General features: G+C 30.0%; 1 protein-coding gene across 1 annotated transcript in view; it reads left to right on the forward strand.

Moving 5' to 3' along the window:
• Positions 1-27,253, forward strand: part of LOC129218382 (phospholipase DDHD2-like) — a 72,298-nt gene that overhangs the window by 37,932 nt on the left and 7,113 nt on the right. Inside the window, exons 8-16 of the mRNA XM_054852627.1 lie at positions 58-266; positions 5,419-5,666; positions 13,015-13,095; positions 13,190-13,341; positions 16,073-16,208; positions 17,713-17,724; positions 17,806-17,896; positions 18,158-18,340; positions 20,181-20,319. Of these exons, the coding sequence (XP_054708602.1) occupies positions 58-266; positions 5,419-5,666; positions 13,015-13,095; positions 13,190-13,341; positions 16,073-16,208; positions 17,713-17,724; positions 17,806-17,896; positions 18,158-18,340; positions 20,181-20,319 (1,251 nt within the window). The remainder of the gene's footprint in view (positions 1-57; positions 267-5,418; positions 5,667-13,014; positions 13,096-13,189; positions 13,342-16,072; positions 16,209-17,712; positions 17,725-17,805; positions 17,897-18,157; positions 18,341-20,180; positions 20,320-27,253) is intronic.

Raw genomic sequence — 27,253 nt, forward strand, 5'->3', positions numbered from 1 at the left:
TTTTTCTTGATTTATCTTTCTTTTGTTAAAAAAATGTTAATACCTTTTTTTTTTCAGACGCATGCAAAAAATTACCTTGCCGAGCATACCCAAATTGCGCCACTTTACCAATGATACTTTATTAGACATTCTGTTATATAGTAGTCCTCAGTACTGTCAGTCTATAATAGATACTGTTGCACATGAATTAAATAGGCTGTATGAAATATTCTTAGCTAGAAATCCTGATTTTGCTGGGAGAATATTTGTGGCTGGTCATAGTTTAGGTATGTATACTTTGAATTTGAGTTATGGGATGCATGTTGGCTAGAGAAATATTGAATGAGAGAGAGAATTCATTTAAACAACTTTTATTAATTAAAAAAATATTCACTCATTTTTATTCAATATCATTATTAAATTTTTCAAGACCATTAATCCTAATTTGGTGGAATTGCTAATTTAAATGTGTCATTAAAAATTTTGTAGTTAAAACATATATTGTCAAGAATTTGAAATGAAATAAGCAAAAATATAAAATTAAAAACTACATAAAGGAAGTAATAATTGGTATTTTTACTTCTTTGATGATAATATGATGTGAACAGACAGGAATCATTTCATGTCAGTTCAAGCAAAAAAAAAAAAAAATCTCAATTTTACTATCTGAGATGTTCATGAAACTCACTGAAATCTTACTCTTTGACAAAAACAATTTATATATATATATATATATATATATATATATATATATATATATATATATATATACACACAGAAACAAAATGAAAGAAAATTAGAAAAGAATAAAATAAAATAAAATGGAGTAAAACACAAGCCCAATGTTGCTCAAAGCAGCCAAACAAACAGCCAGGTAAATATTACAAAATACAAACAATAAACACATAAGGGATTTACAAAATTAAACAAATAAGAATACTAAAACTAATTATAAGACTAAGTTGATGAAGCCAGAACTCCTCAGCAGTGGAAACTTCATCCTAAGGTCAACAGACCCAAAATTTGTAAACTAAAAACTAAAGCGTGGATGTCCAGTTTTGAAAAAGCTAGCATTCAGGAATACATAGGGCTAAACGCACCGTATGCCAAAACTGAGCTCAGATTTCTTGGAACTTGGACCTAAAACTATACACTGTGGTTTCGTCTCGACTATTAGAAGCCAATGGCTATCAATAATAGTCCTCCATCGTACCATCAGCAGAAATTCAAAGGTCTTACCTAATATTCCAGGTGAGAGTTCAGTGCCGTGTCCCTCAAGTCAGTGTTCATTCCAGTCGATAAAACGTAGGTCCATTCAAATAAAAAGATATTTATCCATAAAAACAGTTCCATAAAATGAGCAAATTCAACCGAAAAACTAATTTCATAAAGCATCATTAACTAAAGTCCACATGTTGTGGTTTGCTAAAGAAAAGTCATTTCATTAGAAGCAGTTAAACGGTTTACATTGAGGCAAAGTGTTGATTAAAGGCTGGTATAGCCTTTGAATTTCTGCTGATGGTATGGTGGAGGACTATTATTGATAGCCATTGGCATCTAGTTGTCGAGACGAAACTCCAGTGTCTAGTTTTAGATCCTAGTTCCAGGAAATCTGTGTTCAGTTTTTGCATACGGTGCGTTTAGCCCTATGTATTACTGAATGCTAGCTTTTTTCGAAACGGGACATCCTCGCTTTAGTTTTTAGTTTAAAATTTTGGGTTTTTTGACCATAGAATGAAGGTTCCACTGCTGAGGAGTTCTGGCTTCATCAACTTAGTCTTATTATTAGTTTTAGTATTCTTATTTGTTTAATTTTGTAAATCCCTTATGTGTTTATTGTTTTGCATTTTGTAATATTTACCTGGCTGTTTGTTTGGCTGCTTTGTGCAATATTGGGCTTTTTATTTTATTGTATTTTTTTCTAATTTTCTTTTATTTTGTTTCAATATATGTGTGTGTATATATATATATATATATATATATATATATTTATATATATATATATATATATATATATATATATATATATAATTTAACAAGAGAGAACAAAATTTTGAAAAAGTTCCAAAATACCCTGGAGCCTCATCAGGGGCTTACTCCCCAAGGGTAGGAAAAAAACCATCAGATGTTTCTTGAGTGCTGCTGGCAAAATTGCATAAGAAAGCAGCACCAGTACCTCGACTTCACACAAATCAAGCAATAGGGGTTACTGAAAGTCCAAAATATAAGCATGACAAGATTGAACATTTACAAACCAAAAATACAAGCTTTACAGAAAGTTAATTAGAACAATTTCATTTCTTGTTTAAACTACAAGAGAAAAGAATCACAATTAAACTAAATAGCAAGAGAAATAACATGAAACAAACAAATCCATGGAACAAACAAAATGACCTACCGCTTCTCTTCACTTTGAACATTTTCACAGTTATGTTAGTAAAAAAGTGTTCAAAAATATAATTATTTCACAAATTACTAGATGTAAAAAAATCTGCAATGATAAAACAAATCTGAAGACAGCAATTCAAAATTAAAACTGCAACTTTAACTGAGATCCAATATCTGGAGCATCTTACAGCAAGTTTCATTTGCAAACTTACAAAAGAGAAGTGGTAGGTCATTTTGTTTGTTACATGCTATTTCTCCTGCTATTGAGTTCAAATGTGATTTTTTCTCTTGTAGTTAAATTAGTTATGAAATTGTTCTTATTAACTTTCTGTAAAGCTTGTATTATCAGTTTTGTAAATGTTCAATTTAATTACTTCTTGTCATGCTTACATTTTGAAATTTCGGTAACCCCCATTGCTTGATTTGTGAGAAGTCGGGGTACTAGTGCTGCTTTTTTAGGCAATTGTGGCAGCAGTACGCACAAAACATCTCATGCTTTTTTCCCTACCATTTGGAAGTAACTCCCCCCCCCCCCCCCCCCCCCCCGATGAGGCCCCAGGATATTTTGAGATTTTTTCAAATTTTTGTTCTTTCTTGTTAAATTTTATATTGCTATTAAATTAAATTTATCGTCTACCAGTATAGAACTGAGTTGTGATGTTCAATTTGATTGACTTGTCCAAGTTGTATATACAGTTTATGATAATGTTTCTTTATATATATATATATATATACATACATTATAAGGTTTTTCTTTAAAATGAGCTATTATATAGCTCCCATAGAAAATGAGTTTTTAAAGCAGATCTGGCAAGCAAAATAAAGTGCTTTTAAACGAATATCAAAATTGTTTTATTCATCAATAATGAATAATAAAACTTTTTAATATGTATATAAGGGTCATTCTCCAGAAAACGTAACTTTTGAGCACAAATATTTTTTATTTTTGAAACTTTCTGTTTTCTTTTTATTTTATTCTGACATGAAAGTGTTACCTACTAGAAGTAACCATAAACAATGGCCCAGCTAAGTTCCAAATATTTTACTCATAAATAAATAAATAAATAAATGCCTTGTTCACGGAAATTAAAAAAAAAAAAAAAAAGAAAAAAAAAGAAAGAAAGAAAACACTTTTAATATTTAAAAATTGATGCCAATTTAATATCAAAGTTGTAATTTTGTTAATTGTGCATACAATCAGCTATTTTAATGGTTAATGGGAATATAATATATTAAGTTCTCTTAATTAAAGTACGGCTTAATTAGTAGTTTCAAATGTATGTTATAAAATAGTATTATTAAATTTGAGGATATACTTGCTGTTCATAATTTTCATAGAATGCCTATTATTGATGTATTTCCCCCTCCATCAGTTATTTTCACCTCAGAAATAATGACATTGATATGTTCTGTCACGGAGGTGAGGATTTTTCCATTAATATAGGCCTAATAGATACATTTTTCATGGATTTTTTTTTTAAATTCATTGCTACAATTTGCACATGTTAAGCATATGAAAACATGTTCACTTTTTTTTACATTAATTTACATCCCTGAAATTCAAGTTCGTAGAGGTCAGAAGTCATAATAACCACACTAAGTTTCTAAAGCAAAATCTATCTTCTTGTTTTTCGACAAAAATCTCACAACTTCAACTATGATACTGAAGATAAAAAACTGATAATAAACAAGGGGGCCCCCTTGTATCATGGAAAATAAAATTTTATATCATTACTGCTACATATTAACGAGGTATGGCATTTTGTGTTTAGGTAACGGAGGTGAGAATTTATTGTGTGACATGACTTCTTGTCCTTCTAAAACGAACTAAAGCACAATATTAAAATATTAAATATACTTAAACAATTAGTATTTGAGACACTTGTGAAAGGAATAATCAGTAAATAAGTATATATTTTTAATTAAACAGGTTATTAAGCAACATAAACAGCCACACAATGTGTGTGACATACCACAGAGGTGAGAATTTACATGTTGTGAACCAAAAATATACTAAAACAAAAATTATTAGGAAAAAATTGTTGGCAGGTTTAAATAGATATATTTTTTATGCAATTAAAAATCATTGTTAAATGAATTGTTCCTTAAAGTTTTTACTGCAAAGGCATGTGACAGAAAAGTTACATTTTTTGAAGAATGACCCGTAAAGCATTTCAGATATTTAAGAGTAAGAATTCTGAAAGTTTTAGGAAAATCTAAAAGAATGAGGATGAGTGCCTTGTTGGTTTGACATGGAATGATACATTAGGGGAATGATCTTACAGGGGATAATTAGTTAATTGATCAAAAGTGATCTATATGGAAATCATTAGTTTCCCATATCTTCATAAAGAACTACACTGTATTTGTATTTATTTTCTTCAGTGTAGGTTAAAATATCTTTTTTCTTCATTTTTCTAAAATTCTTCAGAAGTCTTATGTACACCCTGGTAAATAAAAGTTACGAATAAATGAAAGTTAATCCAAGTTAGTTCACCTGTCCATGTAACTGATGTCCTTTGATTTTGATAAAAATTGATGTACACAATATTTCCATGATGACAGGTAACCAGATGATTTTTCAAAAATCTATAAAAATTAATGTACATAGTAAATTAATTAATTTCTGAAATTCATTTTTTTTTTCAGCATTTACAATGAAAAATGTTCAAAAAAAAAAAAAATCTTTTTTTTTTTTTATTTTACTGGTCCCCTAAATCCATGGATGAATTCATTTTTATTGAAAAATGTTAGCTAAAGCATACCTTTCATCTGGCTACTTACCACCATAGAAGTATTGCATACACCATTTTTGTTTCATAATCTGAGGATATGGGTCACAAAGTCCTTTTTTTTCTTGAGTGAATTGAGATGGTTTGACCCTCTCGTCATTTTATTTCATAAATTTTTCATGTATAACTATTATAAATTCTTTCCTAAAAATGATAAATTGAAACATGGATTCATTTTCTCTAAGTCCATTGCCATCTTGAGTTCAATCCATGCACAATGAATGAATGAAACAAGTTAAGATGCTTCATCAATTTTCAGGTTCGCTAATTCTGTTTGATATACTTGCTAACCAAAATCATTGTGAAAAGGAACAACCAAGTGTAAAAACAAGCAATCAAGTTGAAGAAAAAGAGCTCATTGAAAATTATTGCATTAAATCTGAAATAACATTAAGTGAACAACACATGCTTGAGTTATTTCCATCAGTAGAAGCTTTTCTTGAAAACCTTCATTTACAAGATTTTGCAGAAATATTTGAAAGAGAAAAGATAGATTTGGCTTCCTTGGTATGTTGAAAATTTTAAAATAGAAATGTTCCTTATTTTATTTCTTATTTTCAGAATGTTTTAATTACAGATTGCATATATGTTATGTGTGTGTAGACTTTATGTGTATTTTAATTTATTGTACTGAAAAATTGCTTTGGTAATTTACTGAAAATTAATCCAAGACTTTGCTTGCAGTGATGGTTTCAATTTTATGATTTTCCTTTTTAGCGACACCAAAAATTGCTCTTATAAAAAGAGTTTTGCATCCTTTTATTGACCAAATGAAGACATATAAGCATATATAGGGCTTGAATCACTACAAAATTTGAAGCATTTGCATTAATTTCAAGTTTTCTTGATTGGCTTTAAATGTACATTTCAATTGCTTTCATTTCATTGCTTTCTCATTTATGAATGATTTTTCAACTGTTCATATAAAAGTTTTTTTTTTCCTTTTTAAACACATTGAAACACTTGTTACTAGCACATTGTTCCAATCAGCAATGTTACAAATTGAGACACTGATGTCCAGAAAAATCAAACTGTGCCTGTCTGTAAAGTAGTATCAATTAAAAGAGTTCCTAGAGAAAGGGTATATGTAACAAATTCAGAATTGTATTTTTTATTTGTAACATACGCCTTTCTTCCACTGTAACATATGCCCTTCTTCTACATACTCATTCAATTTATTTTTTTCTGAGGAAATATAAACTTGTGACTTTTGATATTTATTTTGTAATGTGTTCCACAACAAGATATTGAGATGGTCACATTTTGTTAATAAAAATTTAAAATTTTAATCATTAAGGAGAAACTGTAAAATCAATTCTATATTCACATAGTTGGAAAAAGTTTCATACCTATAATAAAGTATGCCAAAAATATTTAAATTTAATAGGTGCTTATTCAACAAGGCACTAAATGCTTTTTAGTGGAAAAAACAAAAAACAAAACCTAATTAGCTTAGTGACTGTTATTTGACAAGTTCAACAAAATATTTCGTTTTAGACATAACTTATTGATTAACTTCAATAAGTTTACATTGATTTTCTGGCATGCCAGATAATCAGAGGTTCACTTTGCAATTTGTTAAACTGTAAATTTTCTATCTCCATTCCAGTCACAAAGCAAACCATGATAGGCAAAAGAATAGATAACAGAATCAGTAAATGGAGAAAAAGAGTTTACTAAATCTTGCATTCATTGACCCTGCATCATATTCTACAATAGTAAAGTTAAAAACCTCACTTGGAAAAAATTTCAAATGAATCAATTGCAAAATCTTTGGTGCAGTGCAATCTTTCAAATGAAAGATGCAGTGATAGTTTACGTACTTGATTAAAGGAACTTACATGAGGAATAACACTTTTGATGTTAATAATTTTTATCAGGTATTAATTTGCATGGGAGTGAGATCACAGGAAAAGAGCTCCTGCATCTCTTTTATATTTTATGAAAATTTTAACATCTTGGTATCCTGTACTTTTGCTGGAAACTTGGTATTTTTGCTCTGATTAATCGAAGGAGTAATTTTTCAAAGTTTTTTTGGTTAGTCGAGAATTAAAATATTCAAACACACACACACACACACAATAAGCAAGATAAAATAATTATGTGATTACTACTAATGAGGTCATTTCCTATAACTTTAGTTATATGACAATAAAATAAATGATTTAGAAACGTTCAATGTAGTTGTGATTTGTTTCATTTTGAGTGGTAAATTTATTTATTTATGCATTGAGTAGGTATATAAAATTTTGTATGAAATTAGAAAATATTTTAATTTTAGAAACATTTGCTTCTTTTTAAATCAATATTCTATAAAATTATTTCTAATCAGTTAGATCTCTTGTGATAATCACAAAAATAGTATTGTTAATTAATATTTTAACAAAATTATCATTAAGTTTTTTAATATCGATAAATATATAGAACTCACATTATGTTACAAGTTAGACATGTATTTACTTCATTTTTTCCGCCATGCAAGAAAGGACCAAGGGTCATTCCATACAAAATGAGCAAAATTCCCAAAACAGTGGTGGCAGCATGGTAACAGATTTTTATGAAATTTGGTATACAGAGGTTTCTTTTATGCCCATATGAAAATATCTAAAATATTTTGGCTTAATATTTTTTATTTTAATAGTTACATGCGATTAAAATTTGGGCAAAGGGAACAGCGATCTCATAAATGCTAAATTGTTGCATTTTTGAAGGCCTGCATTTTATTAATTATTTAATGAAAACATACAAGTTATATGTTGTTGCAATCTATGGAGTAGCGAAATTCACCTAATATCAGTAAAATTGTCAAAGCTATTATAGTTAACTTTTAACTGAGTTTCAGAAACTGGAAATATTTTATTTTTTTCACAATTAAGCATTTTATTTTTAAATATCAATCTTTAAGAAATGTATTAGCTTTGCTGAAATTGATACCCAATAATATGCTAAGTATCATAAAAGAAATACCTTAATTTTGAAGTTGTATTTTAGTTCCTTTGTCTTCAAAATCAGTTTTAAACTTAGTGACATTTTGTAAAATGATGATTTTCCCCTTCACATTGACACAAAAATTCAAATGAGGAAAAATTCAGGCAACTTTAAAATTTTACAAGAATATAGCGCTGTTGTTCTACTATTTGCTTGAAGAAACCCGAAATTGGGTTTCGATTTCAAAACTTAAAATAAAATTCAGAAAAACAGCATTTTCTTTGTGTTTTATGTGAAATTACAAGAATTTAAACAACTAAATGATGCAAAGGCAAGTATATCTAACATTTATTTCAATTTTTAAAAAATGTACTGGCATAGTGTGAACTTTATTTTAAAAAAATTGTGGATAAAATTTATACATCAAGTAATAATATTAATAATAACTTCAACAAATGCATCATAAGAAATGTTTTTTTTTTTTTTTTGCTCTCCACAAAAAATCTTTCAATCTGGCTAATAATTCAACTCATTTTTTTATAAGAAAATCCAGTTGAAGACATTAATAGTACTTTCATTAATACAAGGGCAAATCAAAAAGTCTTTGTGACTATTTTTTATTTGCCAAAAAAAGATACATACGGTTATTCGCAAATATAAGTAGTAAACTATGTCACTTGCACTATTTCTACACATAGTCACCACACCGGTTCAGACAATTGTCCCATCGCAGCACTAAATTAGAGATCTCCCTGTTGTAGAATTCTTCTGGCTGCCTTTGGAATCCCCGTTGGACCGCGTTCTTGGCTTCTGTCCTGCCAGAAACTTTTTCAGTGGACTGAAATCATAAAAATCACTAACAGGAAGGCCTGTACTGCAGGTGCATTTCCCTGTGAATTGCTATGGGCTTTTGTTGCTCCATACAAAACGAATAACACTTTGCTGCTCTAAAGTTGTGGACGTCTAAAGAACAACCGCCATCTTAAATGACTGATGGCAGCTCCGCTCATCAGAGCAAAAGACAGATACAACCGGTATGGTTCAAGGAACGGTCACTCTTGAGAATGTTATATGTTCACTTTGTATTCACAGCTGTATTTTGGCCAAAAAAAATGGCACAAAGACTTTTTGATTTGCCCTCGTATATTTTAAGTAGTTTCAGACAAACATTATCTTTAAGAGGTCATGTGTCCTATGGTGACGGTCCATGTGGATTCAGTAACTTAATAAGAACATCTCATATGTGAAAACATATCGATGCATAAAATCGTTGAAAAATATTCTCTAGTCACAAATAGTTGCTATACACGGTGTTCCATTTCAACCTGCGAGACCTTTATTTTAGCAACCGTTTGTCCTAGATGTATATTTCCAATTGCAAAGATGTTCAAAATCAGATGCAGTGTTAAGATATTGAAAGTTTGAAGTGAAATTAAAAATGAGTCAAAATATATAAAATGTAACTTTTTATACGGGCCCCAGGTCCCCTAACTTATATTTAAGGAAATAATCTCTATCAAAAAAAAATAATTCCAACACAAAAAGTTTGAAATTAGTATGACCAATAGTCACCAAAATATGAAACACAGCGTTTTGTGACTTCCACCACTTTTCACTCGCTGTGAATAACATCTTTTGAGGGAAAATATAGCGATTAACAAGTGTTTAAAATAATGTGCATACAGTGTGGCTTTTCAAATTTTTTCAGTTTTTTGGTGTGTTTTTGCATATCACAGCATAACATTTGCATTTATTTTTGATAGCAATGAGAAATACAAATACCTTGTTTTTCTTACTTTTTACGACCTGTCATTCTTCTGAAAGAGCGATAAGGTCCAATCTCATCTGCTGTATGGTCCTTTAAAACTTTCAACTGGAATATCTCCTTGAGTTTTGGTCCCACAAATATCAAGTTTTTTGTCTCAGTAATAGTTTTCAATGGAGATTATTTCTCTAAATATTAGTTAGTTGACCTGGGGGCCCATATAAAAAGTTAAATTTTGTATTTTTGGACTTATTTTTGTTTTCACTTCAAACTTTCAATATCTTAACTCTGCATCTGATTTTGAACATTTTTGCAATTGGAAGTATACATCTAGGACTAATGGTTGCAAAAATAAAGGTCTTGCAGGTTAAAACGGAATACCCTGTATATATGAATTACATGAAATACACCGCCAGCTCAGTCAATTCCAGCTGAGGACTGCTGTTTCATGCTTATTAGCACTTATCAGCCCGGCATAGGAGTGACTGACAAATGAAATTATTGATGTTGAATTTAGGCCTGATCTTTAAACTCTGTTTCTTCAAACATATGCTCCTTTCACTGATGACTGAGATAAATATGAGACAAGAAATTTAGGTGTTCAATTATTAATTAAGATGAAACGATTATAATTTCATGTCTCTAAGACAGCCATGGGTACTTCAATAAATTGTTATTGATCCTAACTTTCAAGATTGATAAGTTTTACTGATGAGACAAAAAAAAAAAAAAACTTTTTGTGATTGTAGCAGGCAGAAGAACAAATTATCTTGCAGTTGTAAGTGGATTATTGCGTGTCGTATGCATATTGTTCTGACGGTGATAGTTTTATTAGTGCCATAATAAACATTTTTGCCATTGATAGTAGAAAGAAAAGCCAGCTGCTTTCCATTGAAAATTAGATTCATTGTGACAAATATTATTTAACTGACAATTTTTATTCTGGAAAGAAAAACTATAACTAAAATAGAGACGAGTTTCGCTACCAAAGGAATCCTTTTGTTTCAAAGAACGTCGCAGCAGGGCAGTTGAAATAAATGTGTATTCCGTCAAATATACCTATTTCATGGATAAAACAAACTTCCTCGAACTCATAGCCCAATCTCAAATGCTAGTGAGAATCAGACAAGATGGTCCTCTGCCTCAATCTTTAAACTCAGTATGTTCTATAAGTCATGCTGACATGATAGGTTTTCCAGAAACTTTAGAGTCATTTTTTTCCTATATCATGCATGGAGAGGAAAATTCAACACAATAATTAAAGAAACATTTCAGAAATTACTTCATAAACATACTTTTGAGAAAATGAAACACGAAAGAAATGGTTAAGTCTTGCTAAACTTACAATAAAAGCTGTAACTAATGAAATTTTACCTTAGTTACTCTAGTAACAAAAATACACTGATTCCAATGATTAAAATTCACTACAGTTGAACCTGTTTATCTCGAACCTGCTTATCTCGAACACCTGTATATCTCGAATATTTTTAATTTCCCTGCATTTGCAGCCAAAGTTCAATGTATTTTCCATGTTTATCTCGAAAACAAAAATACGAAAACCTCTATATCTCGAATTCCAGCAATACGGTCATTTTTGGATTCAAAGCCCAGTAATCTTCAAAACAACTAACAACAACTTCCCTTAAACACAGAAACAGTAGTATGTCCTCAAGGGCAGAGAGGGCAGTGTAAGAAAGACAGAAATGGGTCCAGGAATATGTTGGTTTTCTGAAGACTAACGAAAGGGACAGTCGTTTCGAGCACTTTTTAGGAAGCAGAGCAGGGTGCAGAGAATGGGACAATGATGTGAGAGGTGAACTCGACAGATTTAAAATGTGGGGTGAGTTATTCAAGTTCGTGGTTAAAGATCATTCAAACTAAAAGCCGATTATAGGCATGAAAAAAATAAATTCTAGAATTTTTGAACCTCAATCCATTAATGAAAATGGTTCCTCCAATGCAAGGACCAACGTGTTCCAGTAAGTGGATAAATGCTACAAAGAAAAGTGGAAGATTTTTCCAATGATAGATTTTCAGCCATTGCCAACCTCAAACGCATAGTTGAATTCAAAAAAATTAGGCACCAAAAAACAATAAAAAACTATTTTGCTTGAAAAAGGAAAGCTTAAAATTTCATTACTGTCAAAATGATTTTTTAACTTGCAATAAAGTACTTTGCATAAAATAGTATAATAAATACTTAACAAAACTAATACGGAAGAATTTTAATCTTTCGCATGTATTGTCTGTAGTATAAAATTCAAACTTTCATCATCAGATTCCAAATTTCAATAAGTTTCTCAAAACCTTCTAATCTCAAAACCTCTTTATGGCGAATTTTTTTCCCTTCCCGTGAAATTCGAGATATACAGGTTCGACTGTATTATCTAAAAGACACTTCAATATGTTATGTTAAAAAATTGAGGAAAAAAAGAGCATTCCCTCATGTTCAAACAAACATCTAAAATAGAGAAAAAATTGAAAATTTCGGAAATTTTTGATTTTTTTAAAGTAAGGTTTCGTCATCAAGGAATTCAAAAACAATTACTAAATTAAAGCGGATAGTTAGTTTTAGATAGTTTTTCAATCTGAATCATTTTTTACTGTAATTTTTTTATTAAAAGAGCTAAAAAAGTGATTTGAAATCTGAAGTAAATTGGCAAGTTTTCAATCTTTGTTAATATCTCAGATTGAAAAAAAGCTCCGAATAAATTTTACTTTGCTCTTTCCTAATTGAGATGTGTTTACAGAATGTGGAAATATTTCTTTTTAAGTGTACATTTATAACTTACGGAGTTATTGAGTCAAACTGGCTGCCATGAACTCTAAAAATTTAGGCTTAGCTTAAGCATCAACTTCTAATTTCAATAACAAAGCAACAAACAGTTTTTAAGCTTCCATATTTTGCATTCCCTCATAGATTTGCATGGTTTACCTAAATAAAATCTGGGACATGTCAGCCACAGCTGATTTGCTCATTGTAAACTAGTTTTTTTAATATGATTCATGTATATATAGTACCTGTATTATTTTCCACACTTTAAGAAATCTTTTAAAAAATTCTATTTAAGGCTAAAAAGCAATTACAATATAGTTTTATTTTGTTATCAAACATAGTAGTTTTTTCATCAATAATCATTTGTAACATTCTATTTTATTTAGTTGCTTTTATCTGATGAAGATCTGAAAAATCTTGGTTTGCCTACTGGCAGCCGGAAAAAGATTTTAAACACTCTAGCTCAAGTAAGTTAGTCTTTTTTTTTAAAATATAAATTAATATTTATGTGTACAAAGTTATTTTTTATGCATTATTTACCAATACTTAAACTTTTTCTAGCTCACTCATGCTGTACCTGGAGTTTTAAGTACAAGTGAACAATCATTACCATGTAAAGCAAATGAATTTATAGAAGATGTTGGAGAAGGTCTTACTACGGTATATCCATCAAAAACAAAGCAATATGGGATGTCAATGATTGTCTATCCCAGGTAAAGTAGTGAATTATAAGTCAAAAAAATTATGTTAAGAATCATATGGTATTTTATTTACACTGAAAATTGCAATACATATCAAGGGTTTTGGATGTGTTACATTAATGAAGTGTGACATCATATTACCTCTATATCATGTTAAGAGCTTTTTTTTTAATGTTTTTTTCCAAGTTTTTTTTAAGAACCTGATATCCTGTTAATGAACATGAGTACTTTGTTTTTGTTTTATTTTTTCATCCTATATCCTATTTTGATTCTTAATCAAACAAATTATAAGTTATCTCTTTATCTGATGCTGCTGCAGATTTTCAGCATCACTTTTTAATGTGCTTTCTTTTCACACTTGGTAGAATGCGCTAAGTTAAGTTGAAGGTATAAATATACTGAATGAGCGCTATACACATTTTAAAAATGATAAATATGGGTTATAACTTTGTTAATTGAGAACAAAAAGTGTTTTTTTAGTCTTTGTGTCAGTTGAATTTTGGTCTGTAAGTTCATGCTCATGTTTCTGTAAATTTTCAACTTACTGTATGGACTTGGATAGAGATACATAATTTTCCAGAAATTTTGTGGCGATGGAAAAACTTCTGTTTTTTTTGGTTTTACTGCTGGACAAAGTGGAAATTTTTTACAAATTAAAGCATAGTTTACTAGTTTTATTTTCCTAGAGGGCATAAAATTTGTTATATATTTTAAAACAAATAATGCAATCTTAATTACCTTTTCTCTTTAACAGAAAAGTACACCAATTGAGGCAGTGAGAAGCAAAGGGATGTAAGTGGACTTTATAAAGTTTTGAGAAAAACTTGTTTAAATTTCATATTCTAGCTAGACCTTCATAATTTTTTTTTCTAAGTCATGCTGTATATAAGCATCTACCAAGGCTACTAGTACCATCTATTGCCCAAAAACAGAGCAGAGGTTCTTCTACTACTTGCACTAGTTGTCTCCAATTTTTTACTTTTGGCCCTTACATCCCTTTGCTGCTCACTATTCCAATTTTTAAATGTGATTGCAGAAATAATCAGTAGCTTTTTTTTTTTTTTTTTTGTTCAAAACATCAAAAATTGTCCAAACCAATCTGTTCATCATCAATCATTGATTTTAAAAAAGAGGTAAATTTTATAAATTGTTCAGTGAATTTTCTTGACATAAATTGCCTTTTTTTTTTAAATTGTGAGATTTTAGTAGAAAGCTTTTTTTTTTTTTTTTTGAGCCTTATGCATATAAAAATAAATGCATGTAGGGGACACCAAGGGGGATACATGTCAACACAGGGCACATGTGAACATGGTATGGTTTACTAAGATAACTTCAAACAAAAAATGTTGAAAATTTCTCAAGTAATAGCAGTACAAATCCTATCTTTTTAAAGATTTTTAACTTTTCTTTTTATCAAAGTTTCAAGTATTGAAACTTCAAATAGCGACAACCCTTTGCTTGGGCAACCCTATACCATCGGTTTTGTAATATTTTTAACTGATTTTTTTATATAACTTGAGTGGATACTCAATGAGGGTAAATTACCAATTTTTTGGGCACCTTTTTGCTCCTGACAACCCAGATTAGGGACTGGAAAAAGCTAGGCAACCTAATTTTAACACTTTCTTTCCAGCTTATACTCTACTACATGTATGACAACAATCCTTTTAGCCCCTAGGTACAACCCCTGGCAACCTTGATTAGTTTATGTAAAAGAGGTAGAAATTCTTACTTTCACATTATATCTACAACTTTTACTCTTCATCTATGGTAACAGTTTTTGTAAAATCCACTAGGGTAGGACAAGCCTAGTGGGATCTTGGTCTATATACTCCACATGTGCCACAAAAACATTTATTCAAATTAAAAAAATATTTAGGTATCCAACACTAGGCTTAAAAAATTTATAAATTTTTTCAAATAATTAATTTTTTCTATATATTTTTTTACAAAATGAAAGGTAAATTTTAAGAAACTATCAAGTTGAAAAGTATAAACAGCAAAGTAAGTTTTTAGCATTAAATAGAAGTTTTTGCTCTCCTGCAATGTTTAAGTCTCCATATGGTACTCAAAGATATGGATTTTTTCAAGTTTAAGTTACATTTTTTATTTTAAATACAATAATTTTTCATTATTCATTTGCAAATGTTGATTTGAAAATGTGTTTCCTAATAATTTTTGAACTTGATATTTTATTTCAATTTATATGTAATTTTTTAAAAGATAAATAGAAAAAAAAATTTTTTTGAAGAAAGTTATAAATTTTACGCCTCTTGCTGCAAACCTAAATAATATTACACAATTTTAAAATTTGGATAAATATTTTTGTGGTTCATGTGGGGCTATAGGGGCAACGCTTTATCAACTTGCAAGTTGGAATTTCTAAAAAAAAAAAAATTCCGATTCAACCTAATGCACAGTACTGGTTCACACTTTTGGATGTAAGTTGGCACAGGTTGCCATTGTTAAAATTGTATGAAACTTTTTTATAAAGGTGTGCGAGGATGTATAAGAGGGTGTGCGACTTGAAAAAAATTTTTTTTGGAAGGTTGTTGTGCCCTCCAACCTAGTGTTTACTTACTGATCGGTCTACCCTACAGTGCTAAATAAACCCAATGTTTGAACCATGTTTTACAGTATTTACTTTAAAGAAGAAGAAAAAAAGCTTAACAATAATTTTCTTTTCTGAAACTGATGTTTTGAATGTGTTTTTAATGTGAATCTTATTTTCTTTTTTTTTCAGGCTGAGTTTTGAACCAGCATGCTTTTTTGCTTTGGGATCTCCAATATCTATGTTTTTAACCATTCGAGGCTATGACACAATAAGCGAAGACTTTAGATTCCCCACATGTCCAGGATTTTTTCATATATTTCATCCTGTAATTATATTTTTATTGATTTTAAAGCATTTGTTTCTTATTTATGCCTAGTGATCTATGCCTAGTATTTACCCTAGCATCATTGAAACTAACACAGATTTAGGGTAGTAGGCTAAAGAAAATACTCATAATTTATTTAGCGATATTGATAGAAGTGTGCCTTCTCTCCTCTAAGGGTTCATTCTCATTTAAAACTAACTCTGTGTAGAAAAACACCCAGTCAAAGCAAAATTAAGTTTGCAAAATTGCAAAATGTTGGCTTCATGCACTATACTTGTGTTCAGTCTCAAGACTATTTTTCTGTTGTGATAGAATTTTGGGATTTGAAATAATGCTGCAAAAGATATATCTTATTCACCAGCAATGATTTATATAACTTTGCCAGTTTAGGAAAAGAAATTCTTTGAAAAACATAATTTTCTTAAGAAAGCTAAATTTCAAGGTGTCAGTGTCTCACAATGACATTTTTTTTTTGTTTCTGAATTTCAGGGTCCTTAATTTGAAAGCAAAAGGCATTGTTTCTGTTATTGTGCTTAAAAAAACAACTTTTTTTGTCCCACTCTAATATTTGATTGAGAAACTTGCTGTTTACATTAAAAATTCAACACTATTTTAGTGAGTCATATGTTTCAAGTACCTGAACTTGTTCATTCTTATTGTGTACAAGAATTAGAAGTTCTGAAGGAAGTTTAGTGCATTTGTACATGAATGAGTGTTATAGTTTCACTGTGTTTCTTGCACTAAACATTTTTAGAACTTTTTAAGCATGACTGTTTTATTTCAAAATAGAAGTTGATTATAGGCAAAAGAAAAATCATGTTTTATTCTTCAGCAATGAGGAATAGGAATTTCTTTTCTATTTGGTTGCCTGACAATTCAAGCCATTATTTAGACTTAACGTTTATAACTTTTGAAATAATGTTTTGGGTACTGATGTAATGTTTTGGGGTTTTAAACCTTTGTTGTTTAAAGGTTTTTTTGAATTTGTTGATTCTATGGTGAATATGTTTTCTATAGCTGAACTTATACTCTGAAACTTAAGTTTGAAATCAAATAATGGTAAGGCTTAATATTGAACCAATTTGTATGTTACGTGGTTAGCAAAATGCTTATGATTTCAACAACAATAATATAATTTTGAGTAGATACCTGATCCTGAGAGTTACTTCTTTCAGAGTTTAATGAAAGTGCAGCTAAGTTTAAATGGGTTACCTTCACAAATGTATTGCAATATTATCCCTACTCGACTCAGCACCAATAACGTTTTCCCTTTCAATGTACTCTGTAAGAAAAATTTAGCACTCCGAAACTCAGGCTTCAACGTATCAGAGCTAAACTATAATACTTAGTGGAGTTATAAAGTAGTAATTTTATTATTGAAAATTATTTGCTACCAAATTTTAAAAGACAATTAGTAGATATATAACTACTGTATTGTATAAAGAATATGTGTTGTTTATAATTAATTTAACATCTTTTTTTTTTCATCTGCTGATGACTGCAGTATGATCCTGTTGTAAGTATATTTCATTTTGATTTGTATTTAAAAAACTATTATATTGTATCTCTGTTACTTAGTTAATCTCTTACTTTTCAGGCTACTCGTATTGAACCTCTCATAGATCCAAATTTTGCTGCAAAACCTGTTTTGATTCCTCATCATAAAGGAAGAAAAAGAATGCACTTAGGTATGCACCCTTGAAATATGAGAGAAAAAATGCAAAATTTTGCATGCTACTAAAATGAGGAATGTTTTATTATCTTTTATCAAAGCTTAGTTTTATGTTGCAAATCTTCATTTATTTAGATTTTGTTATAAAGTAGTTAATGTAGTTATGAAATGTTCCTAGTGCAGATTTTTTTTTTTTTTTTTACAGTAAATTAAAAAAAATATATATAATTTTGTGTCCAATTTTAATAAATATAAGTTTAATGGTTTTAAATTTCAGAAATAAAAGAAAATTTGTCTAAAGTTGGGAATGAAATAAAGCAGAAATTTATCGAAACTCTCAGATATACTTGGAATTCTCTTAGTGGATTTGCTGCTCATGCTTTCCCTTCTGCAGCCGTAGAAGCTGAAATGGAGAAAATAGTGAAACAGCAAATGTCAGAGTCTGAAGGAGATATTCCAGGTGATTTCAAAACTGTGTTAATGATTACTTTAGGGGAAGGTGGGGTCCTCGGACCTATTTTCACTTTTCAATTTATAAGTTCATAATTATTTGCCAAATTTAAATACAAATACCTTTAGTTAAAACTTTTTGATTTTTTACACATCATATAATTATCTTAACAATTTATTTAACTTATTTCAATTACATTTTTAAGAAAAACAGAAGAATGCAATTAGTACCGATGTACACCACCTGTGGTGTACCTTGGACCAATGATTAACAGGTAAAGAAAACATGAATTTTAGTAAGAGCATCACTATTTATCAATCAGTAAACCACACATAATTTTAGAAACTTTTTTTATTTATTTCAAATTTAAATAAAAATTTAGATCTTATTATCTTATTATTGTTCACTTTTTCAATAAAATGACAAGAGGCTCTAACTTCTGAAAACCATACTAAAGATTATTTTTTTAAGCTACACTTATTTCTAACTAAGATTGTAATTGGATAAGTCAATTCCAGATGTTAACTTCTTGAACTGCCTTTCAGATTCACCAGTTAGTATTGGGTGTGGTAGCTTGAATATGATATCCTTTTTGTCAACTTCATAAAGGGTAGAATCTTCTCTGGTGAACTACTGACAATTTGGATCTTTTTTCAGATATTTAACTTCATATCCATCATCAGCAATAGAAATAATCTGCAAGAAAACATTTGATAGTTTTCTTGCCAGCGAATTTCACCAGTACAAAAATACCAATCTGAATACTGACGTTATCTGGATCTTCTAGCTCATTAAAATGATGATATGAAATATCGGTATCCTCATATAAATCTTCAATATTCTCAAGTTCAGACTCTGAGGAATAATAAAGTTTTCTTTTAGCTGGTTTTGTAGGGAGTTTTACTGTCTTAGCTTGCTTTACTTCTTTCATTGCCATTTTGGCTTTTTCTATTTCAAGACACTCTCTCTCGGGTGTGTCGGTCAAAATACAAGATTTTCTTTTAGGTATCACCCAATGAAATTATTTTCTCGGTAGTGCCTTTGGATGTGGCCTTATTTCTTCAGGAGTGACAATAATTGGCAAAGAAATACTAGCTTCAAATGTTAACACACCAGTAAAATCATTTTGTGTGTTATTTTCTTGTTACTTTTGCATTGAGAGATCAGTGACATTTGATAGGGGGAAATCAAAATCTTGAGAAATATTTTCATTCAGTATATGTAAGCCAGTGACCTTAAAGCCATTGATTATATTTGATAATGTGAAGGCAAGTGGGAATGCTTATCCAACTATTCCAACAAACTGGAGAGCATGAAATTTTAGGAGTTGTAATAACTATGCAGAAGTGTCAGACTAGTCCAAGGTACACCACTTGTATTGGGTTCGAGGTACACTACTTCATTATAAAAAACAAAATAGCTGACCATTATGTTACAGTTAGGCCTAACTTTTTTCAAGCACATTGTGTTATAGCTAGAACATGACTGTATAATGCATGACCTTCATTTCAGAATAAACAATATATGTTTCATAATAAAAAATGCATAAAAGTATCTGGGAAAACTTACTTTTGAATGGTATATATCTTTTTTTAATAATACTTCAATCAGATGAGCTTTCAACAAAATAGAAAGGTATGCACTGAGATGTCTAGGGGCAAATACTTTAACTACACATGTTGCTATTCAAATATTTTAATAAGCAGAGCTATAATCCGCCTAGGTCCAAGGTGCACATATGTCCGAGGTATACCACTTACCCCTACTGTTAGTAAGAATTAAAAAAATAATATCTCACCTCATCGTTATTTTATCTGAACTCTATATCTTGAAATATTTCCCTTCCTAGAGATGTCTGAAACTACTGGTGAGGAAATACAAATTGGATGCTTAAATAGTGGTCGAAGAATTGATTTTGTGCTGCAAGAAAAGCCTATAGAAGCTTTAAATGATTACATTTTTGCCCTAACAAGTCATGCCACCTATTGGTAATATTTTATTTAATAGCTTTTTGTTTTATTTGAATCAGTTTTGAAATTCTTCAAAAATTGAAAGAATTGTCATTTCTTGTGACTTTTTATTCTTTTTGAGTAAATATAGCATACTTAGTTTTTAATTTTTGTTTCACTGCTGTATTCATTAACATATATACTTATTAATCTGTTTCAACTTCCAGTGAATAGTTTTACCCTGTTTAGGACTAGTGAAAGGAAAAAGAAGCTTCACCCAGCCTGTGCATTTGAATAGTAAAAGCACTCACATGCTTGGGTGATTTTTCCTACTGAGCCTAGTTTACTAGAGTACATATAGGAATTTATTTTATTAGGGGCCCAAAGCAATGTCAGAATTCCAAATTTAAATGTAAAAATATTTAATTCCTTACTCACAATGAGTAGTTTTATTTTTATTTTGGGAGAGGTCCAGGCCGTTTTGGACTCCCTTTCACATTGCCCTTGTTGCTACCTCTTGTTCTTCATTCTACAAGCTTTTGGGGTGAACAATTCCAGTGGCTTAGTGTCTTTTGAAAATTGAAGCTGCCACCAACCAAAAGTGATTATCAGCATCCTCTTTAGAGTAGCATTATTCCTTAGTACTATTAGTAGTTGTTTTTAGAAGATCTTGCTAGTTTAACATTAAGAAATCATGTAAAACCTTTTTGTTTATTAAATGTGCTGAAATTTAGTTGATTATCATTAATGGTATTAAAATATACTGTAATTAAATTTTCCTAAAAGAATTTTAAAAAATTCAATTGAATTAAAATATTTTCAATTCAATATAAAAAGTTAACATATACTACTATTTAAAATATAGATAAACTAGTAGGAAATTGAATAGGAAAAAAATTCAGTTATAATGATTAAATATTTTTTAAAGATTTTGATAAATTTCATAACATTAGTCAGGATATAATGCTGCATTGCCAGTTTTGCTTTCATAGTAAGTTTACTTGCATTTTTTCATATAAAGAACTTTTCTTTGCACATTATGCACTCTCTTTCTTGCCTTTTTACCATTCGTTTATCAATCCAGAAATCTTGTTCTTTCTTAAATTTGTATATATTTTTGCTATGATAACTAAAATAAAACTCACATACAATATACTGGCAGACAAATCTCATATGGCAGTTCTACTGTCACCCCTAAAGGGTTCATAAAGGTCATGGAAATCCTGGAAAGACATGGAGAAAAATCAGCATATTTCAGACATGAAAGAGTTATTTAAAATTAATATTTTTAGGAAAAGTTGGAAATTTGTTTCAAGTCAGGGATAAGTTTTCTCAGCAGTGAACAAGTGTAAACAGTAGTTGAAGCACCATTAGAAATCTTGCATACATTTTCAGTATTATGTATAAAAGCTATTAAAACTGGAAAGTTGAAAGATCCCAAAAACAAATCTGAAGTTTGTTATCTGATTGCATCTGCCACTGCAAAAGTCGTCCTTCTTTTTTTTTTTTTTTTCCAATTTGATTCTACTATTGGTTAGACATCACAAATTTCGAGTTAACCATTATTTGTAACACTTTTTATGCTTTATACGTAAGAAGTATTTTTGTTAAAGGTGACTAGTACAATATTGATTTTTGCCATGCCCACCCAAAAATTCTAATCCGAGTTCGTTTCAACCAATCCTAAAAAAAACTATTATTAATTTTGTCAGTTTTATCTAAATTTTTTGTGAAGGTTTTAGAAAAAAAATAACGTTTAGGCTGGTGATAGAATATGAAAAGAGGGGGAATTCTAATACACTCAAACCTGTTTTTGTGCGGCATACAGGGACAGAATGAAAAAAAAATTGCATTAAAAAAATCACTCAAACTTACACTATTAAGCACTCGTTTTAAAGATAGGTTTGTCAATTGAGTCCCAATTTGTATGAAATTTTCATAGACCGCACAAAAACAGGTTCAGGTGTTTTAATCATTATTAATTTGTAAATGTTAAGAATTGTTGAGTTAATCAAAGTCAAAAAAAAAATCATTAATTTCATCTTTTTCTGAAAATTTTTGTATTTTATTAGTTAATTATTAAATATTGAACCTTATTAATGCTATACTTCTAAAGTATTTTTGGTATTGACATTTTCTTGTTTACCAATGTTTCTTATTTTGCATTTATTTTGAAATGCAGATATCTTTTCACCTATTATGAGTTGATAATTATTATATATTTATTTATTATGTTTCATTTCTTTCTTTATTTTTTACATTACAAGTATTTATTATGTGTAGATGAAAACAAAATAAATATTTTTTCAAACTTCCATTAAACATCTAATGAGGTTATATTTAAAGGATTTAGAGATTGTATGTTGACAGACTTTTCTTCTTTAATTACATTGCCTTAAATTTGGAAAAGTTAAAAGTTTGAAAAACTTTGCTACTGCCTCTTCTTGGTCTTAGAATATGATTCAACAATAAGTTAAATAATATTTGTGCAAGTAGAAGGTTGAACATATATGTTTTGCTTGGATGTTTATATACATATTAAAAATGTTTGACATTCCTGTACTAATACTTTTGTTATTTTCATGGTTATTTCTTTATTCATTGAGTATCCAGCTTATTTTCTCCTTTATTTGCCACTGATTTATCAATCTCTGAGCTTTTCATACAGTGTTTGTGTACCTTGCTACTTTTTTTTTTTTTTTGTTCTTTATTAGATTTAATTCATCATATCTTATTCATTAATGTTTTATTAAGTAGCAGATGTGAGAAAGTTACTTCAGCTTGGAAGAACATTGTTAAGAAGCCTGTTTAATTCATTTAAAAAATTTAAAAATTCTAGCCTTGTACAATGTACAAACATGTGGAATTGCTTATTACAACATTATTATGCTAATAATAAATTAACATTTATTGTTTCAGACATTATTTCTATGAAACCAATTAATATATTTGCATTTGAAGATGTGCAAATAAATGATTAGTTACATTTTAATCCAAAAACTTAAGACCCCTTCACACACGAGGCAACTTAGTTGTATCGACTTTCGAACAGGTATTTAGTTATTAGAAAGCATATCCAGGTAGAAAAGTGAAGGAATCGCCTGTCCATTCACACAACAGTCAACGGTGCTACTACCATTCTCGTCTCGGTGAGTGTAATCAAGGATTTAGTTGATTACTCTCATCAGGATATTTCCAAGCATTTGCTCACTCTAAACATGAGTCAACTTGTTGACCCTCAACTCAGTTCAGTTTTAAGAGCGTTGTGCAGCTGCTGCTCGATTAAATTTGGCTCATTAGAAGAAAGGTTGATTCCACTAAGTCTCCTGTGAAGATGATATTAAACAGTTGTATTCTGTTTGTATAAGAAGGTCATTAAAAAGTTTTATCAAGTCATGAAAAACCCTTGGAAAAGTCATGGAAATTTTTCACCCCAATAGAGTATGAACCTTCCCCTTGGTAGTAATATATTTTACCTTCCACTACTCCCTCAAAATAGAAACAAAAACTCAGTGCACAATCAAACACAGCCCTTTAAGCCTGAATGGATCAAACACATGCAGTTGCTTATATGTTCTAGGTCCCCACACCAAGAATAAATATTAGAAACTATAAGTATATTGAAGTTTTATGCTTTACAGTACATCATGTCGAAAGGTGATATAGGGGAATATGGGACAAAGTGATTTGTTGAAACATTTACTGTTTCTTACTCCATCTATCTGGTAATATTTTAACTATGTAGTAACACAGTAGTATATTCAAGTTAGGAAAAAGTTCTCTGAAAATCAAAGATTATTATAATACAAGCAATTTTTATAAATTGATATTCATATTATTACTTTTTTTCTAAGTGAAAAATTACTTTTATTAATTATGAAATGATAAAGTTCTTGTTAGTGCCTGTCAATTATTAAATCACATTCGTTGTAAGGACATTTGATTTTATAAAGTGGCTAATGTTATTAACCGGCATACCTCTACATTCCAAAAAACGAAAGGTTTTGAAGTTTGAATACTCTAAAAATGAATTGAATTACTTCGTTTATTTCTGTTTTAAGTATTTCAAAATACAGTTGTCATTTTAACTAAACATGAGGTACATTTTTTTTTATTATTTGCACAATGATCTTAAAATATAGGTGTATTGTTGTTTGCTTAACAGAATTGGGAGAGCAAAGATTCAATATCATTTGAGAGTTAACGAAGTGTTTTGTAGCATTCAACATTATATTTTTCTCTAAACTCTAAAGTGCATCATACATTATCAAGCACTTTTCTGACATCTATTGAAAAGGCAAATTGGACTGTGAAATTTCCTCATCTTCTGAGACCAATTCCTTCACTTCTTGGTGCTTTAACAATTTTTTTCCTACGATGTCCAAAAGATTGATTTTATAAAACAGCGATAGTGATTTTATTAAAAGATGGCTTTAACATTTTCTGGTATTGCAGTAATTCTGTTCTTCAAGATATGATTTTAAAAAGAGGTTGATTTTATAATCCAGTGATTTTATTAGTGTTGGGTACTACTATCATTTGAAATATTATTGATACCTACTAATATCACAGTGCAGCAAGAAAAATAACTTCAGAAGGCTTCTGACAGAATTTCTGCTGATTCTTTTTTAAAATGAACCCCTGAGTCCAAGTATGACCCTATTTGCCCTATTACGTCCCACCTTTTTGATAATGATGTACCCAATTTTTTTTAGTTTGACAGTTTTATAGCTATTATATTTATTGGGTGGGATAAGGAGCTTTATAATAGCCAATAACAATCTTCTGAGGTACTAGAGAGGTGCTAAGTTCAAAAGGTTGAACATTCCGAGCAAGTTGGGAGACTCATGGAGGTGTTCTACCCCCCCCCCCGGAAAAAATATTTTTAAATCTCCAAAACTGACCCTAATTTCTGGGGGTTTATCTTCCAATATTTCTACTTATTTTTGGAATAAAACCAGGGTGTTGGGACTCACTTTCATGAACTTTATGTCCAAAAAAAATTTCATGTTTAAAAAAAAAAAACAATGTTTTCAATGTTGAAGGCATCGTATTTTGGATATTCAGTCACGTCACAGATCTTTAGTAAAGAACTTTCTGTATTATTCAACTTATATTCCCAGATATAACTATGATTAAAAATAAACTTGAGTATGCTTATAAAGTAGTAATAATGTCAGTGGTGTCACTACTGGGGGGCACAGGGGGTGGTATTCGTGTATTGAGAACTTAACGGTAAACGGCATCGCAAGGAATGAGGAAACAGATTAACTGGAACTGCAAAGGTGAGCTTGGTGTGGAACTCTGTAATGTAAATAGCTGCGTGTTTGTGTGTAATGTGATCTTCTTTAGATGTTAATAAAGAAATTAGTTCTGTTCTATCCATGCCTCATCTGAACTCATGTTAACATCAACAAATGAAGGACCACCAAATAACAAATACAGGACAGTTGGCGATGAGATGTTGATAGGAACCTGTGAAATTATGAAGTTCTACTTCGGAATTCCCGATGTGCTTTCAAAGAATCTTATGGATTAGGGTAAAACCCAAAATCAGCCAAGGTAAAAGTTTAGTAATCCTATATTCTGATTAAATTTATCATGGAGGAGCTCATTAAATCATTATTTAAACAAAACAAGTTATTAATGTAAAGATTGGCAGTTACGCCAGAAACAAAACCAAATGAAAGTTCTAAAGTTTCAGTCCATTTTGAAAATTTTGAAGAAGGTTAGGAAAACTTTGATTCGTTCCTTGAACGCTTTGAAGCATATTTGAAGGTTCAAAATGTTCAGTACGAAAAACGTGGGTTAGCTTTCATTTCAAGTTTATCCCCTAAAATGTATAATTTGTTAAAAATCTGCTTGCTCCTGATAACTCATCAGATAAAGATTTTGATTGTTTAAAAAGTACTCTCAAAGACCATTTAAATCCAAAACCACTAATAATTCCAAGCAGGCCTTTGTTCTTAAATTGCAAGCAGTGAGAAGGGGAAACAGTAAACGAGTATTTGACAGAGTTACAATCCCTCTCAGTTCCATGTTGTTATGGCGAAGGAATGCTTAATGTTATGCTGAGAGATGTTTTTATCAGTTTTTTGCAAGATAAATTTATCCTAAATAAGATATTTGAGGAAGATGACACTAATTTAGAGGGTGCGCTAAAAATTGCCTTTGATATGGAAAAGTCTCTAAAGGGTGCTTCAGAGCCTTTGGATAAAGTGGTAAATGTCCATTAGATGGGAGTGGGAAAAAAAGAGAAGCAATTGGGGAAGAACAAAAGTAAACAAAAGGCTGGGTTCAAAGCTATGAGTAAATCGTGCTTGTGATGTAATGGAACGAATCATTCAAAAGATTTAAGATGTATAAATGTAATTTATGAGATAAAATTAGCCATTTGGGGAAAGCATGTTTTTCTGCCAAGTCAAATAAAGCTAATAAACTTGTTAAGCAAAAGCAGGTGGGAGTAGAATGTTTTTCTGAAATTGAAGGTACTGTTTCTGTACCTATTTACACCATTCGATTCGCAGAATATACACTGCCGGAACAAGAACCAAGTAAACCTATAATGGTAAAAGTTCAAATAGAAGGTCATTGGATATCTTTTGAAGTTGATAGCAGAATAAGTAATGTCTCGAAAAATTTCTAAGAAGAAAATTCAGTCTACAAAACTAATTTTCAAAACTTACAAAGGGAATAGAATTATTCCAATAGGTTATGTAAGGGTAAAGGTTACTTATAATGAGATTTGTAGATTATAATTCAATAAAAAAATGCAAAGTAGAAACAAGTGTTAGTCTTCCTAAATTGTTAGACAAGTACAAAGAATTGTTTGATGATAAACTAGGGAGATAAATAATTATGAGGTTAAATTGGAGCTTAAGTCAGATGTTACGCCAAAATTTTGTCAGTCAAGACCTGTTTCGTTCACTTTGAAAGATCGTGTTGAGCAAGAAATTGACAGATTAGAATGGGA

This window comes from Uloborus diversus, chromosome 3 (assembly GCF_026930045.1).
Source record: "Uloborus diversus isolate 005 chromosome 3, Udiv.v.3.1, whole genome shotgun sequence".
Lineage (NCBI taxonomy): Eukaryota > Metazoa > Arthropoda > Arachnida > Araneae > Uloboridae > Uloborus > Uloborus diversus.